At 42.5% G+C, this 12,878-nt stretch overlaps 1 protein-coding gene across 1 annotated transcript; it reads right to left on the bottom strand.

Annotated features, from left to right (window-relative positions):
* Positions 1 to 4,833: 4,833 nt before the first annotated feature.
* Positions 4,834 to 11,290, bottom strand: haus2 (HAUS augmin like complex subunit 2). Its single transcript, XM_059649475.1, has 6 exons — positions 11,233 to 11,290; positions 10,572 to 10,702; positions 9,463 to 9,532; positions 7,432 to 7,564; positions 6,359 to 6,467; positions 4,834 to 5,685 (listed from the first exon to the last, which is right to left on the bottom strand). The coding sequence occupies exons 1-6, from the start codon at positions 11,288 to 11,290 to the stop codon at positions 5,578 to 5,580; spliced, it is 609 nt and encodes a 202-aa protein (XP_059505458.1). The 3' UTR covers positions 4,834 to 5,577.
* Positions 11,291 to 12,878: the final 1,588 nt, after the last annotated feature.

The following is a 12,878-nucleotide window of genomic DNA, read 5'->3' as shown; positions in this document are numbered from 1 at the left end:
AAAACAGGCCAGCTCGGTGAGCAAGTCAGCAATCTCATCCACAACCAGAGCTACAGATTTTTACTGAAACTTTAAATCTGCAAATTTAGCAACAATGCCCTCAGTTCCTTTGTCCAGATTGTTAATGTATAACATAAATAGTATGGTCCCAACACTGACCTCCATGGAACTCTACTAATCACCAGCTACCATTCTGAAAAAGACCGCTTTCTCTGCCTTCTGCCAGTCCTCTATCTATTGCAATACATTGCCCCTAACACATGGGCTGTTATTTAGCAGCCTCCTGTACGGCATTTAGTCAAAGGCTTTCTGGAAATCCAAATAGATCGTGTCATTTGTTCTCCTTTTGTCTAACTTGTTCATTGCCTCCTCAAAGAATTCTAACAGATTTGTCCGGTATGCAGTCAGTATTGTCAGCTTTACAAAGCTATGCTAACTCAGCCCTATTTTACCAAGCACTTCCAAATACTCCCCAATCCGGTCCCATTTGCCTGCATTTGGTCCGTATCCTCTAGACCTTTCTTATCCACGTCCAAATGTTTTTCTTAAATGTTGTAACTATACTCTGCATTTACCACTTCTTCTGTTAGTTTATTTCCAAATGTCCAGCACCCTCTGAGAAAAAGTTGCCCCTCAGATCCCTTTCAAATCTTTCCCCTCTCACCTTAAAACCATGCCGTCTAATTTAGACTCCCTATTCTAGGAAAAAGACTTTTTGCTATTCACCTTGTCTATGTCCCTCATGATTTTATAAATCTGAGGTCACCTCTCAACATCCTACACTACAGGGAGAAAAGAATCCCAGCCGATCCAGCTTCTCCTTATAACTCAAAGCCTCTAAGTCCCGGTGACATCCTTGTAAATTTTTGTACCCTTTCCAATTATAGAAGCTCCATGCAAACAGCTTCACCTGCATTCCTAACATCCTTGCGACAAAACTGGTTTGGATCAACTACTCACTGCTTTCTTTCTTTCTCTTGTTGATCTATTTTTATTTTAAGTAAATGAGCCACTTTTCTCTTGGGCAGATGCTCATTCCCTTTGTGTATTTTTGTCCATTTCACAGCAACCCTAGTCTCTACCATATTCCACACAGTTAACTCAGCCTATTGCTTCAACATTTTTTACTTTTTTAAAGCACTTTTGGGTCCTCCCTCTAATCTTTCTGCTACCAATGACGAATTCCTAATCTAAGTATTCACTGACTACAAGCTCTGGGTTTGTTGCTTTGCTTGTTTCATTATCTAAAGGTGCTACTGTCCTCCTGCACCCAAAACCCTTATCTATTAAAATGTTTACCTCATACTATCCATAACTATAATGTCTAGGAGATAACAGTAATAAATCATTAACTATTACTTCAATTCAATTTTGTATTAATATTATTCAGTTTAGTTTTAATGTTAGACTTTTTGTATGAATTGCTGGCTCTTGAAGTATCAAGCAGGTCACATTATTGGTATGGATCAGACTCAGATTCATCCTGATCATTTTCCAAGGACTGAGCTGATCCAGGCTATGGGCTGGTCTTAGGAGAAGCTGCAGGGTGGTAGTGGACCTGTTAGTGTTTTCAAAGGATACTCCATGTGAAGTGGACTGATATACATACAAACAAGTGGATTTTAACTGCAGAGCCAGTTAGATGTTTAAATACTTTGGACATTGGTCATAGAATACCTCCAGCGTGGAAACAGGCCCTTTGCTCCAACAAGTCACCCACCTAATCTACACACCCCTGAACACTACTGGCAATTTAGCATAGCCAATCCACCTAACCTGCACATCTTTAGACTGCAGGAGGAAAGCAGAGCACCTGGAGAAAACACACGCAGAAATGGAGAATGTGTAAACTCCACACCCAAGGATAGAATTCAACCCAGGTTCCTGGCACTGTGAGGCAGCAGTGCTAACCACTAACCATCGTGCTGCGCCTTTGTAGTATAAAGCAATGGTACAGGGAAATGGGAGCATAGGTTGGTAGCAAAGCAAGAATAACATCCTGGTACTAAAGCGGTTTGAGTTTTATGAGGAAACTGAGCAGTATAGGTTGGATGCAGCTAGTATAGGACATTGCATGTTGCTGCAGCAACTGGGGTACATGGAGTCATCCTGCTACCACCATATGCAATATCAATCCATCACATAGGTTAAGAACTGACATCTCATTTCCTTGTTTGGAACAAAAATCAGTCGTCATTTTACCTTTTGCTTGTTGGCTGTCCCATTAGAATTCTCACTGGATCAGGCCACTAGGAGGATGGGGAAAACTTGATAAATTTACTTGTTCAGAGGATGTGGGCATCAGTGGCTGGGCCAGCATTTATTTCTCGTCCTTAAATTGTCATTGAAAATGATGGTGAACTGTCTTCTTGGACTGCTGAAGTCAATGCGTTATAGGTAGACCCAAATGCCATTAGGGAGTTTCAGAAACAGAAATAAATTGCTGGGAAAACTCAGCAGGTCAGGCAACATCTGTGGAGACAAAGCAGTGGTAACTTAGTCCAGCAAATCTTCAGAATGTGAGTTCTTGGAGCCAGTTTTTATATGGCTATCCCAGTTCAGTTTCTGGACCATGCTAACTCCCCTGCCCAGCATGTTGATGGTGAGGAATTTGACACTAGTAATGCCAACGAATGTCAAAGAACAAGAGTTAGATTCTCTTGTTGATTAACTGCTGCAGTGTGCTCTGGAGCTAGGATTAAGTATACCTAGTAGAGATTTCCCAGATTCTCATTTTGCTAGGGCTTCTCAATGATTCACTCCAACTAAGAGCTGATCAATTGGTTGTGGAATTGCTTAGCTCTGCCTCCCACTTACACTTTAAGCACACAAGAAGTTTTGTGGGTTGATACCTCATTTTTAGGTGTGTCTGATGCTACTCCTGGCCTGCCTCTTCGTTGAGCTTGGCTTCATGCTAATGGTAGAGTGGGGGCCTATGCTAGGCTATAATGTTGCAGTTTGTGTTTGATAATTCTGCTACTGATGGCCCACAATACATCAGTTTTGAGTAGGTAGATTGGTTTGAAAAATTAGCATGGCAACAATGCACACAACAGGTTAGAGAATATCCTCAATGTGAGGATGGGACTGTCTCCAAAAAGACCGTTCGATAGTCATTTCTACTACTGTATTGGGCAGATGCATCTGTGGCAGGCACTGGCTAAGGATATAGTCAAGTGTATTTTTCCTTCTTTGTTGTTTACCTCACCACTCCACAAATCCAGTGTAGCAGCATTATCCTTTAGGACCTGACCAGCTCGATCAGTAGTGCTGTTGCTGATCTACTTGGTGATGGGTACTGAAATTCTCTCCCCCCAGTACTTTCTATGCACTCACCATCATCAGTCTGAACTCCACATAGGAGCAACATAGGAGAAGTACAGATTCATCAACAGAGGAGAAGGCAAGGGCAGGAGTGTGAGGTGATCTGCAGGAGGTTTCCTTACCCATGTCTGACATGCCATGGGACTTCTTGGGATATGCAGTCAATGGTTAGGACTCCAGACAACAGCTGCTTCAATGTTCCCCACACAGTGATTACCGAGCCAAAGCCTCTTGCAGCATTGGTTTGGGGTTCCAGAAGTTGCTGATGTGTACAGACTTCAGAGGTCTGTACAACAGCCACACCTGCCTGTTGTCTAGTTCCTGTATGTTTCTTCCTCAGCTGTAATTAAACTCTGCATAGCAAGTGTTGACATCATCTCAGAAAACACTAGCTCCCAAAGCTGCTGACAAATCTAGTTACAATGGCCCATCATTGGACCACAGCCTTAATACACAAGTTGATGAATCTGAGCAAGAGATAGAGAATGCCAAAGGATGATCTCAAGTAGCATCATTTAAAATATTGAAGGAAATTTCATGAAATTTAGTCAATAAAAGCTAACTATGGCACAGGACTGAGGAATATCACAGCAGCAAAAGTATTCACTGTCTTCAGAACAAAATAAAAGATTACAAATATTGTTCTGTAACAACACTGGTCTGGCAGCATGTGAAGTTAACGTTTCAAGTGCAATATGATTTCCCATACTGGTCTCAAAATTTAAGTCTACTTCTCTCTTCACATGCAAGACCATTTCAGACATCACCTTGTCCTGCCTTGCTTTCTTCTGTAAACCGTGGCCTAATTCTGAAGCAAGTGCAGATGGGTCCTCCGTTACCACCACTCCCCACCTGTCCCCCACAAAAGCAACAACAACGTGTAAACGATACAAACAAAATGCACCTCCAAGGCAAGCAAAGAAATAGAAACTGGGCAATCTAGTGTATGTACTACTCAAACAATTAGTACAGCCAGTCTCCAAAGCAGGTAAAGAGAGACATCTAGTAGGGGAACAAAACCCTGTGGTACGCTCCATCGTCCTTTTCTTTTCATGTTCAAAGATTGGAATTCCATTCAAAGTTAGAAAAATCACCCCTAGGTCCTTATATAATTGCTTTTCAATGAATTTGGACCACTTCTTGTTGGAAATTTCCATACATTGCCGATACTTTGCCTAGCAGTGAAGGTACAGTGATAATATGCCCAAGTCAAGATGGTGCGCAATTTGGGGGTCAGAAATCGAAGCCAACGGTGTTTGCATATCAGTAAACAAAGTTGATGATTCAGCAAACTGCCATTTCTCAGGAGGGTATCAAGCATGATATGTACTGTTACAGCTGCATCTATCCAGGCCAATGGTATATATTTCAGTACAATGCCGATTTCTGGTACCTGGAGGAGAGTTGGAATAAACACTAAACTCTCGTGGCCCCTTCACTGATAACTATGCTTATAGTTAGTGCACCTCTGCTGATTTATATTAGTAAATTTTTTAAAAAAGCTCAATATGCTAAAGAAAAATATTTTATTTACAAGAAAACATACTGTAATCAATTTTTAATATACAAGATTGTGTCTGCAAACATTATTCTTTGAGGAAAGGCAAGGTCATTGAGAACATAACATTCAATAAGTTAATCAACTCCACTCAAAAGATTACTCTATGCGCTTTATATATGTGGGGCTGACTCTCTCTGATGAGGTGCACAGTACACATGGGATCAGTACAACGCTCTTATTTGATCCCAAATGTGCCTTTGATAGCAAAGACAGTGAGCAGAAGGTTCCTGGTTTCTTCCTGTTTAGGGACTATTGAATGTGGCTGGAAAACATCAGTCTTGGGTTTGCTCCTTTTCACAGTTCAGCTACACAGGGCTGAACACTGGGGAGGGCCAAGACCAGACTTAGCTACACCTGTACATTAGCTCTTACTAACACGTGCTGTGTGGGCTAATGCAAAGATTTGGTACCTCACTCAAGTAATCAAAAAGAGGAAAGGTTGCCTTGGGAAACTTCTTGTAACTGTGGATAGTACGGTTGTCAGTTGCTTGCTTTCACTCAGTTAACCTGAATTCTCCCCATAATTGATGATATTAGAAAGCAGCTGGGTGTTTCCAGTCACAATCACTGGTTAACTTCTGCTGTCAAGACTACCCACAAGGAATTTACACATTAAATTCTAGAAATGCAAAAAAAAAATTGTAACAAATTCTCTGATTTGACAGCCAAAACCAAAAAAAGGGTCATTTACATCACAGGCTTTCAAGTCCAGTCTTCTGCTGTTCTCTCCATCTGATGATCAACTCTAGCAGTTCCTTCAGCTCCAGTATCTCAGATACCATTCTAGCAACAAGATTTTCCTAAATATAAAACAGATGGTCTTCAGATGACAGCAGTTCTTATTTAAATTATCTTTCTGTTTGAACATAAGACATGGGGAACTGAATTGTTCTTCAAAGACAAGTACAGGATGAGGTTAGATCCAGAATATAGCACCCTCAACATTGGTGCTGTACAGTACAGGGACTGATATAGAGTAAATCAAACTCTTCTCTATTACACCAAAAGTAAACAAAGTAGAGCTCTCTCTTCCAGGTCCCCAAAGACTCAGAACACAGACAGCACAGGGTTAGATACAGACTGAAGCTCCCTCTACACTGTCCCCATCAAACACTCCATGACAGGGACAGTATGGGGTGAGATACTGATTACAACTCCTTCTATTTGTTTACACTAAAAATAAGCTGAAAGTAAAAGTTGTCTCTACAAAGTCTCTGTCAAACACTTCCTGGATAGATACAGCATGGAGTTAGATACAGTGCAAAAACCCTTTCTACATTATCCTATCAGAGACTCACTTTTAATTGGTGCTGCATGATTCAGACTGAATGTTTGTTGGGAAACTGACTTTGTACCTCATTTGGATTGTGATACCGAGTGACTGAAATGGAAACTGTTGTTCCTGACAAAAATAGAGAAATAACATTAAGGCAGTTGGAAAAGAAACTGTAAAAATTTCCACTGCTTACTTACCATCATCTTCACTTTCTTGGTCACCTGAGGTATGGTCTTTATCAACTGCAGGTTGGAGTCCAGTTTCTCAATGAAATTAACCATCATAGGCAGGAGTTCAGAGACATACCTAGGAAATGTTAATGTGATTAGCAGCGAGATGAAAGTAGCAAAGAGTTCAGTCTTGATTCGGGCTTGGAAGGTTACTAACTGTATCTTGACAGACAATAATCCCAATTGTCTCAAATCATCATTCAGCAACATCTCTTCCCCCCTCCTCCCACAAAGTGGGCAACGCTACTATCATTACTGATGATAACCCAGACCCCACAAAGTCAGTAACCCCTCACCCTAGCACCTTATGTTGCTAATTGTCTTTACCCAGCTCTCTCACACTTCTGGATTTTTAGATTAATGGGAAGACTTGCAATTATTTAGCACTTTTCATAACCATAGGATGTCCTAAAGTGCCTTACATGCAATACAGTACTTAAACAGCGGTCATAAATCTCATGATGAGGTAATCTGTTTTAATGCTGGCTACATACAAACATGAAAATGCTGGATGACGACAGACCAAGGTCACTGGAGTTCACTTTTTCCAAGTAATGCATGGAGTGGCAGTCACCCTGGGGGTGGGGCTCGAAGATACAGTCACCTGCCTGGGTGAGTTCAGTGCTCCCCAGCTGAGCCAAAACTTGAGTTTATAAAAATAATTTTATTTTTCTCACAATACTCTCCAGAAAGATTCAGATGGTTCCCTTTGCAAGATACAGCATTTGTTGAAAGGTAGATACCAAACCTTTCCAGAAAGGGAAGAATAATGATTTGAACAATGTGCCAATCTTCTCTAAGTCCACGTTCAGTCTTGCCTATCGGGAATGTTACCTCAACAAAAATTACAACACCACCCACAAAACCTAATTAAAATCAGACTAAGATTGCAGAATCCAAATTCTTATCCCACAGAATCCAAATGGGTTTGCTGCAGATATTAGTTTTAAGCTGTGGATGATTCCATGTGTCATAACTATTTGTTACCATGGTACTGACACTCTGAAACCCAGCTGCAACTGGGATATTCTACAACTCACCTGTGACAATTGGCTTCAACAGGGAGGCACTGATGGCAAACAGGGTGAACTAACCGCTGCTTCAGCGACACTGTCTCTTGCAAGATCGTCTCCAAATGGCTGTTCATTGACTGAAGCTGACTGCACTTCTCAGCTATCAATTGGAGAGAGAGGCAGGTTAAAAAATCTAGCGCGACAGCATTCAATTCCTGCCATGAAGAGGACATTGCAACACCAAATCAGCGCTAAGATAACAAGATGCAGAGTTGGATGAACACAGCAGACCAAGCAGCAAAGCTGGCGTTTTGGGTCTAGATCCTTCTTCAGAATTGGGGGGAGGGCAAGGGGATTCTGAAATAAATAGGGAGAGAGGGGGAGGCAGATGGAAGATAGATAAAGGAGAAGATAGGTGGAGAGGAGACAGACAGGTCAAGGAGGCAGGGTTGGAGCCAGTTACGTGAGTGTAGGTGGGGAGTTTAGGGAGGGGATAGGTCAGTCCAGGGAGGACAGTCAGGTCAAGGAGGCAGGATGAGGCTAGTAGGTAGGAGATAGAGGTGGGAGAAGTGGATAGGTGGGCGGACAGGTTAGGGACGCGGGTACGAGCTGGGCTGTTTTTGGGATGCGGTCGGGGTGGGGGGGGCGGATTTTGAAGCCCTGAAGTTGGGCTTCAGGGTTCCCAAGCGAAATGAGATACTATTCCTGCAACCTTCGGGTAGCATCGTTGTGGCACTGCAGGAGGCCCAAGATGGATATGTCGTCCAAGGACTGGGAGGGGGAGTTGAAATGGTTCGTGACCGGGAGGTGCAGTTGTTTGTTGCGAACCGAGCGTAGGCGTTCCGCAAAGCAGTCCCCAAGCCTCCGTTTGGTTTTCCCAATGTAGAGGAGGCTGCAACGGGAACAGTGGATACAGTATACCACATTAGCAGATGTGCAGGTGAACATATGTTTGATGTGGAAGGTCTTCTTAGGACCTGGGATGGGGGTGAGGTGGTGGGGGGAGGTTTAGCACTTGCTGCAGTCGCAGGGAGAAGCACCAGGGGTGGTGGGGCTGGTAGAGCGTAGAGCGGATTAGGGAGTCATGGAGAGAGTGGTCCCTCTTAGGACCTGGGATGGGGGTGAGGTGGTTGGGGGAGGCTTAGCACTTGCTGCAGTTGCAGGGAGAAGCACCAGGGGTGGTGGGGCTGGTAGAGCGTAGAGTGGATTAGGGAGTCATGGAGAGAGTGGTCCCTCCAAAAAGCAGATAAGGATGGGGAGGGAAAAGTGTCTTTGGTAGTGGGGTCAGATTGCAGATGGTGGAAGCGGAGGATGATGCGTTGAATGCGCAGTGTCTTTCCTCTCCTCACTCATCTTGAAAGTGCTACTTCACACTGGATAGCAATTTCCAGCTGGCAACTTGCCTTAAATGCCCTTTCTTCATCGAGAATCAGCAGGACACTCAACCAAGGATCAAAGGCAGGAACCTTGGCTGATTTGCTCTAAGAGTAAGACAGTTAACTTCGTACAAGCAGAAATGAAGAACTTGGAAATTTCAGAATTTTCTGCACATGATTCACAGCAAATTCTGCTAAACTCATTTCAGCACAACCAGCACTTCAGCAGGGATAAGTACAGCTGGCCTCCTGGATCTGGTTGGTCCTAATCTCTCAGATTCTCACACTCCTCTGAATATTCAATACTCGCATATTTGCATCCGCAGCAGTCTATCTCACATACTATACAAAAAAAAACTTCACCTTTTAATTTGGGCTATATACAAGAAACATTTGGTAGAGGTGCAGCATACAGTAGACGCGTGATTATAGTTTTAGATGAGCAATCAGTTCAACTCCCTCAGAGCAGGTCATGAAACATAAGTCAATCAACCTGGTCATTTGCAGGTTGATAAAACGATACAGAAGTAGCATTAAAACTCAACCAGTTTCCAAGTGGAAAGAGATCCTCTCTGGTCAGACCTATGTGTCATTCCAGTGTCTTAAAAGAATGTGCCAACTCTACTAGCAAACTACCTGCCCCATTCTTATTTCACATGCACAGAATTACCTAAAGACTTACCCAAACACATCGGGTGGGCAATGTCTGCTGTGTCATTCTGCAATTTTAGCAGCTTCAACTCCAAAGATTTCTGACAGAAGTGAAGAAACATTAATTACAGAACATGGCAGAGACTCAAATGTAGGATAGAGGACAGATAGATGTTTCATGTTTAGTTTACTTACAATCATGTTATCAAAGTACATTTAGTAGAACCCTTATATTGTTCAGCTTCACTGTAACCTACATACATTATAGTACTTTAAAACAGTGACTCTGCCTTAACTTCATTTGATAAGGGAATGCATCGTGGAATTTTGAACAAAAAGAAGCTAACGTGCTAAACAGTAAATGTTAAGATGATCCAGTATAACTCTTTAAAATTCATCTGTGTGACATGAGCATCACTGGCTGGCTAGCATTTATTATCTTACCCTGGTTGCCATTGAGAAGGTGGAGGGGAGTTGCTTTGTTGAACTGCTGCAGTCCATGTGATGTAGGTAGACCCACAATGCCCTTAGGAAGGGAGTTCCAGGATTTTGTCCCAGCGACAGTGAGGGAACAGTGATATATTTCCAAGTCAGGATGGTGAGTGAACTTGGGGGGGTACTAAATTGCAAGGAGTGGTGTTCCCACGTATCTGCTCCCATGGCTCAGTGTCCTCCTTACATGCATTGATAGGAACATATTTGAGTGCCCCTTCACAACAAAATCCTGTATAAACAAATGCTACTACTGTTAGCATCTAATGACCAGGAGCAGACGACTACTTTTGGAATCGCTCCCGAACAGCCTGGTGAGTGTAGTTACACTAAATGGACTGTGGTGGTTCACAAAGGCAGCTCATCATCACCCTCTCAAGGGCAACAAATGCTGGCACAGCCAGCAAAGCCCACTTCCCATGAATTAATAAAATATCCCCTTGTCCTCTACTGACAGATCTTGATGGCAAGGTCTCAAAATCTCTGCCAATTTCTTTTTTAAAGAAAGAGATATCCCTCTTGCAAACTATCTTGGGGCACAAATCATTCAAATTCAAATGCTGCTGTGTTTGTGTTTTTCTTGCCCTTTATATAGTGAAGAATTATATTATCTGGAGATATAATACCCAAGTAACTCAAATGACAAACCTGCTCAAGTTCTGCCCTGGTGCGTGAAATTTCATCTATTAGTCTGAAGCGTTGAACAAACGGCACTGTGTTTCCAAACTCCACCTTGTTTAAATCCAAAGTGTCCTGTTTCACAGAGGTAAAAAAATAACCTACGTCAATTTTTGGGAAACAAAACAAGTGCATAACTTCTAGCTGCAATTACAATAGATTCACTTGCACCTCTCTAATGCTTCTAAATACAACGTCAGAAGTAACAACGACAACTTATGCTCGAGTTCTACACTACAGAAGACAAGGAATCAGAAGGAAAGCTTTGATTTTAGAAAGGCTTTTACACACCACTAAGCACTGCTGTTTAGTCAGAAGGCTGAAAAAGGAGACAGCCCTAAGGGAGTGGTGATCTAAGATACAATGAAAAGATCACCTATCTGAAAGCCTTTCATCATGTTAGAGAGTAGGTCTCCTCATGTGAGAGTTTATTTCACCCAGCTAATGCAAATCATCTAGAAGGACAAAACAAAGTGCAAGTCACCTCCGCTCATTAAGGAACGGTCTTTACTGTAATATGGTAGACTGCTTAATAAGGTTAGATCACATGCAATCTGGGTGAGCTAGCCAACTGGATGCAGAACTGGCTTAAAGGTAGGAGACAGAGGATGTTGGTGGAGAGATGCTTTACAGACTGGAGGCCTGCGACCAATGGTGTGCCAGAAAGACCAGTTCTGGGTCCACTGCATTTTGTCATTTATATAAAAGATTTGGATGTGAATATACAGGTATTGTTAATAAGTTTGCAGATTAAACTAACATAGATGGCTTAGTGGACAGTGAAGGAGGATATCTCAAGAGTACAACAGGACCTTGATCAGATGGGCCTTTGGGCTGAGGTGTGGCAGAAGCAATTTAATTTGCAGTCAAAGGTAGGTCCCTGGGGAGTGTTGCCAAACAAAGAGACCTAACAGTACAGGTGGTAAGCTCCTTGAATGTGGAGTGAAAGGTGCACAGGGTGGTGAAGGCAATGTTTGGTACACTTGCCTTTATTGGTCATAACATTGACTATAAGAGTTGAGACGTCATGCTGCAGCTGTACAGATGTTGGTGAGGCCACTATTGGAATATTGTGTACAATTCTCATTGCCCCTCTATAGGCAGGATATTGTTAAACTTGAAAGGATGCAGAAAAGATTTACAAGGCTGTTGCTGGGAATGGAGGGTTTCAGCTAAAAGGAGAGGCTGAATAGGATGGAGTTTTTTTCCCCTGAAGTTTTGGAGACAGAGATGACCTTATAGGGGTTAAAAGATCATGAGGGGCACGGATAGGTTGAATATCCAAGGTCATTTTTCCTTGAGTGCCGAGTCCAAAACTAGAGGGCATAGGTTTAAAGTGAGAGGGGAGTGATTTTAAAAGGACCTGAAGGATAACTTTTTCACACCAAGGGTAGTGCATGTCCGGAACGAGCTACCAGGAAATGGTGGAACCTAGTACAAATACAACATTTAAAAAGGCATCTCGACAGGTACATGAATAGAAAAGGTTGAGAGAAACGTGGGCCAAATGCTGGCAAATGGGACTAGATCAGATTGGTACTTCTGGTCAGTGCGGATGAGGTGAACAGAAGGATCTGTGTCCGTACTGTATGACTCAAAGTCTGCACGTTTGAGCAACAGAGATCTGGGCTGAGTGTAGCTTATTATATGATCTGTTAGCATTCCAGACTGACCAAATGACAAGTCCAATAGTTAATCACAGCCAAGTTGACTTTGGAGGATGCCTGCTACAATCACCAGGACCCAAGTTAGTCATGACTGAGGCACAGCATGTGTGTTTTGGTGCCAGAGGACAGTAGGTTCAAGTTCTGCTTGAGGCGCCCAAACAGGATAATCTAGGCTATTGTTGCGATGCAGTACCGAAGGGAAACACAAGGTTGGAAGCAGTTTCTTTCAAATGAGAGATTAAAACCAAAACCTCCTCAGGTCTACTTGAATGTGCTCAGGTCATGATTACAACGAAGAGCAGAGTCTCTGTGGTGTCCTGGCTAATATTCATCCTTTCAAAGGAAACAAAAAACTGATTGGTCATTATCAGATTGCTATTTGTGGACATTTGCTGTGTGCAAATGAGAATTACAGTTATGTTCCAAAATTTGAAAAGTGCTTCATTAACCATGGAGGCTGTAGAAAACAAAAGCTGTCATGCAAAGAGTTATAGAAATAGAAATCTCTCTTTGGAGGCCCCTACAATGGTTGGTATTGGTGTCAACACAAGCAAACATCAGATAGATAGGGGCAATGTGACATCCCTCAAAGGATCCATTATCGACTCGG

This window comes from Stegostoma tigrinum, chromosome 10, assembly GCF_030684315.1.
Source record: "Stegostoma tigrinum isolate sSteTig4 chromosome 10, sSteTig4.hap1, whole genome shotgun sequence".
Classification (NCBI taxonomy): domain Eukaryota; kingdom Metazoa; phylum Chordata; class Chondrichthyes; order Orectolobiformes; family Stegostomatidae; genus Stegostoma; species Stegostoma tigrinum.
This window is presented reverse-complemented; position numbering and strand designations above follow the sequence as displayed.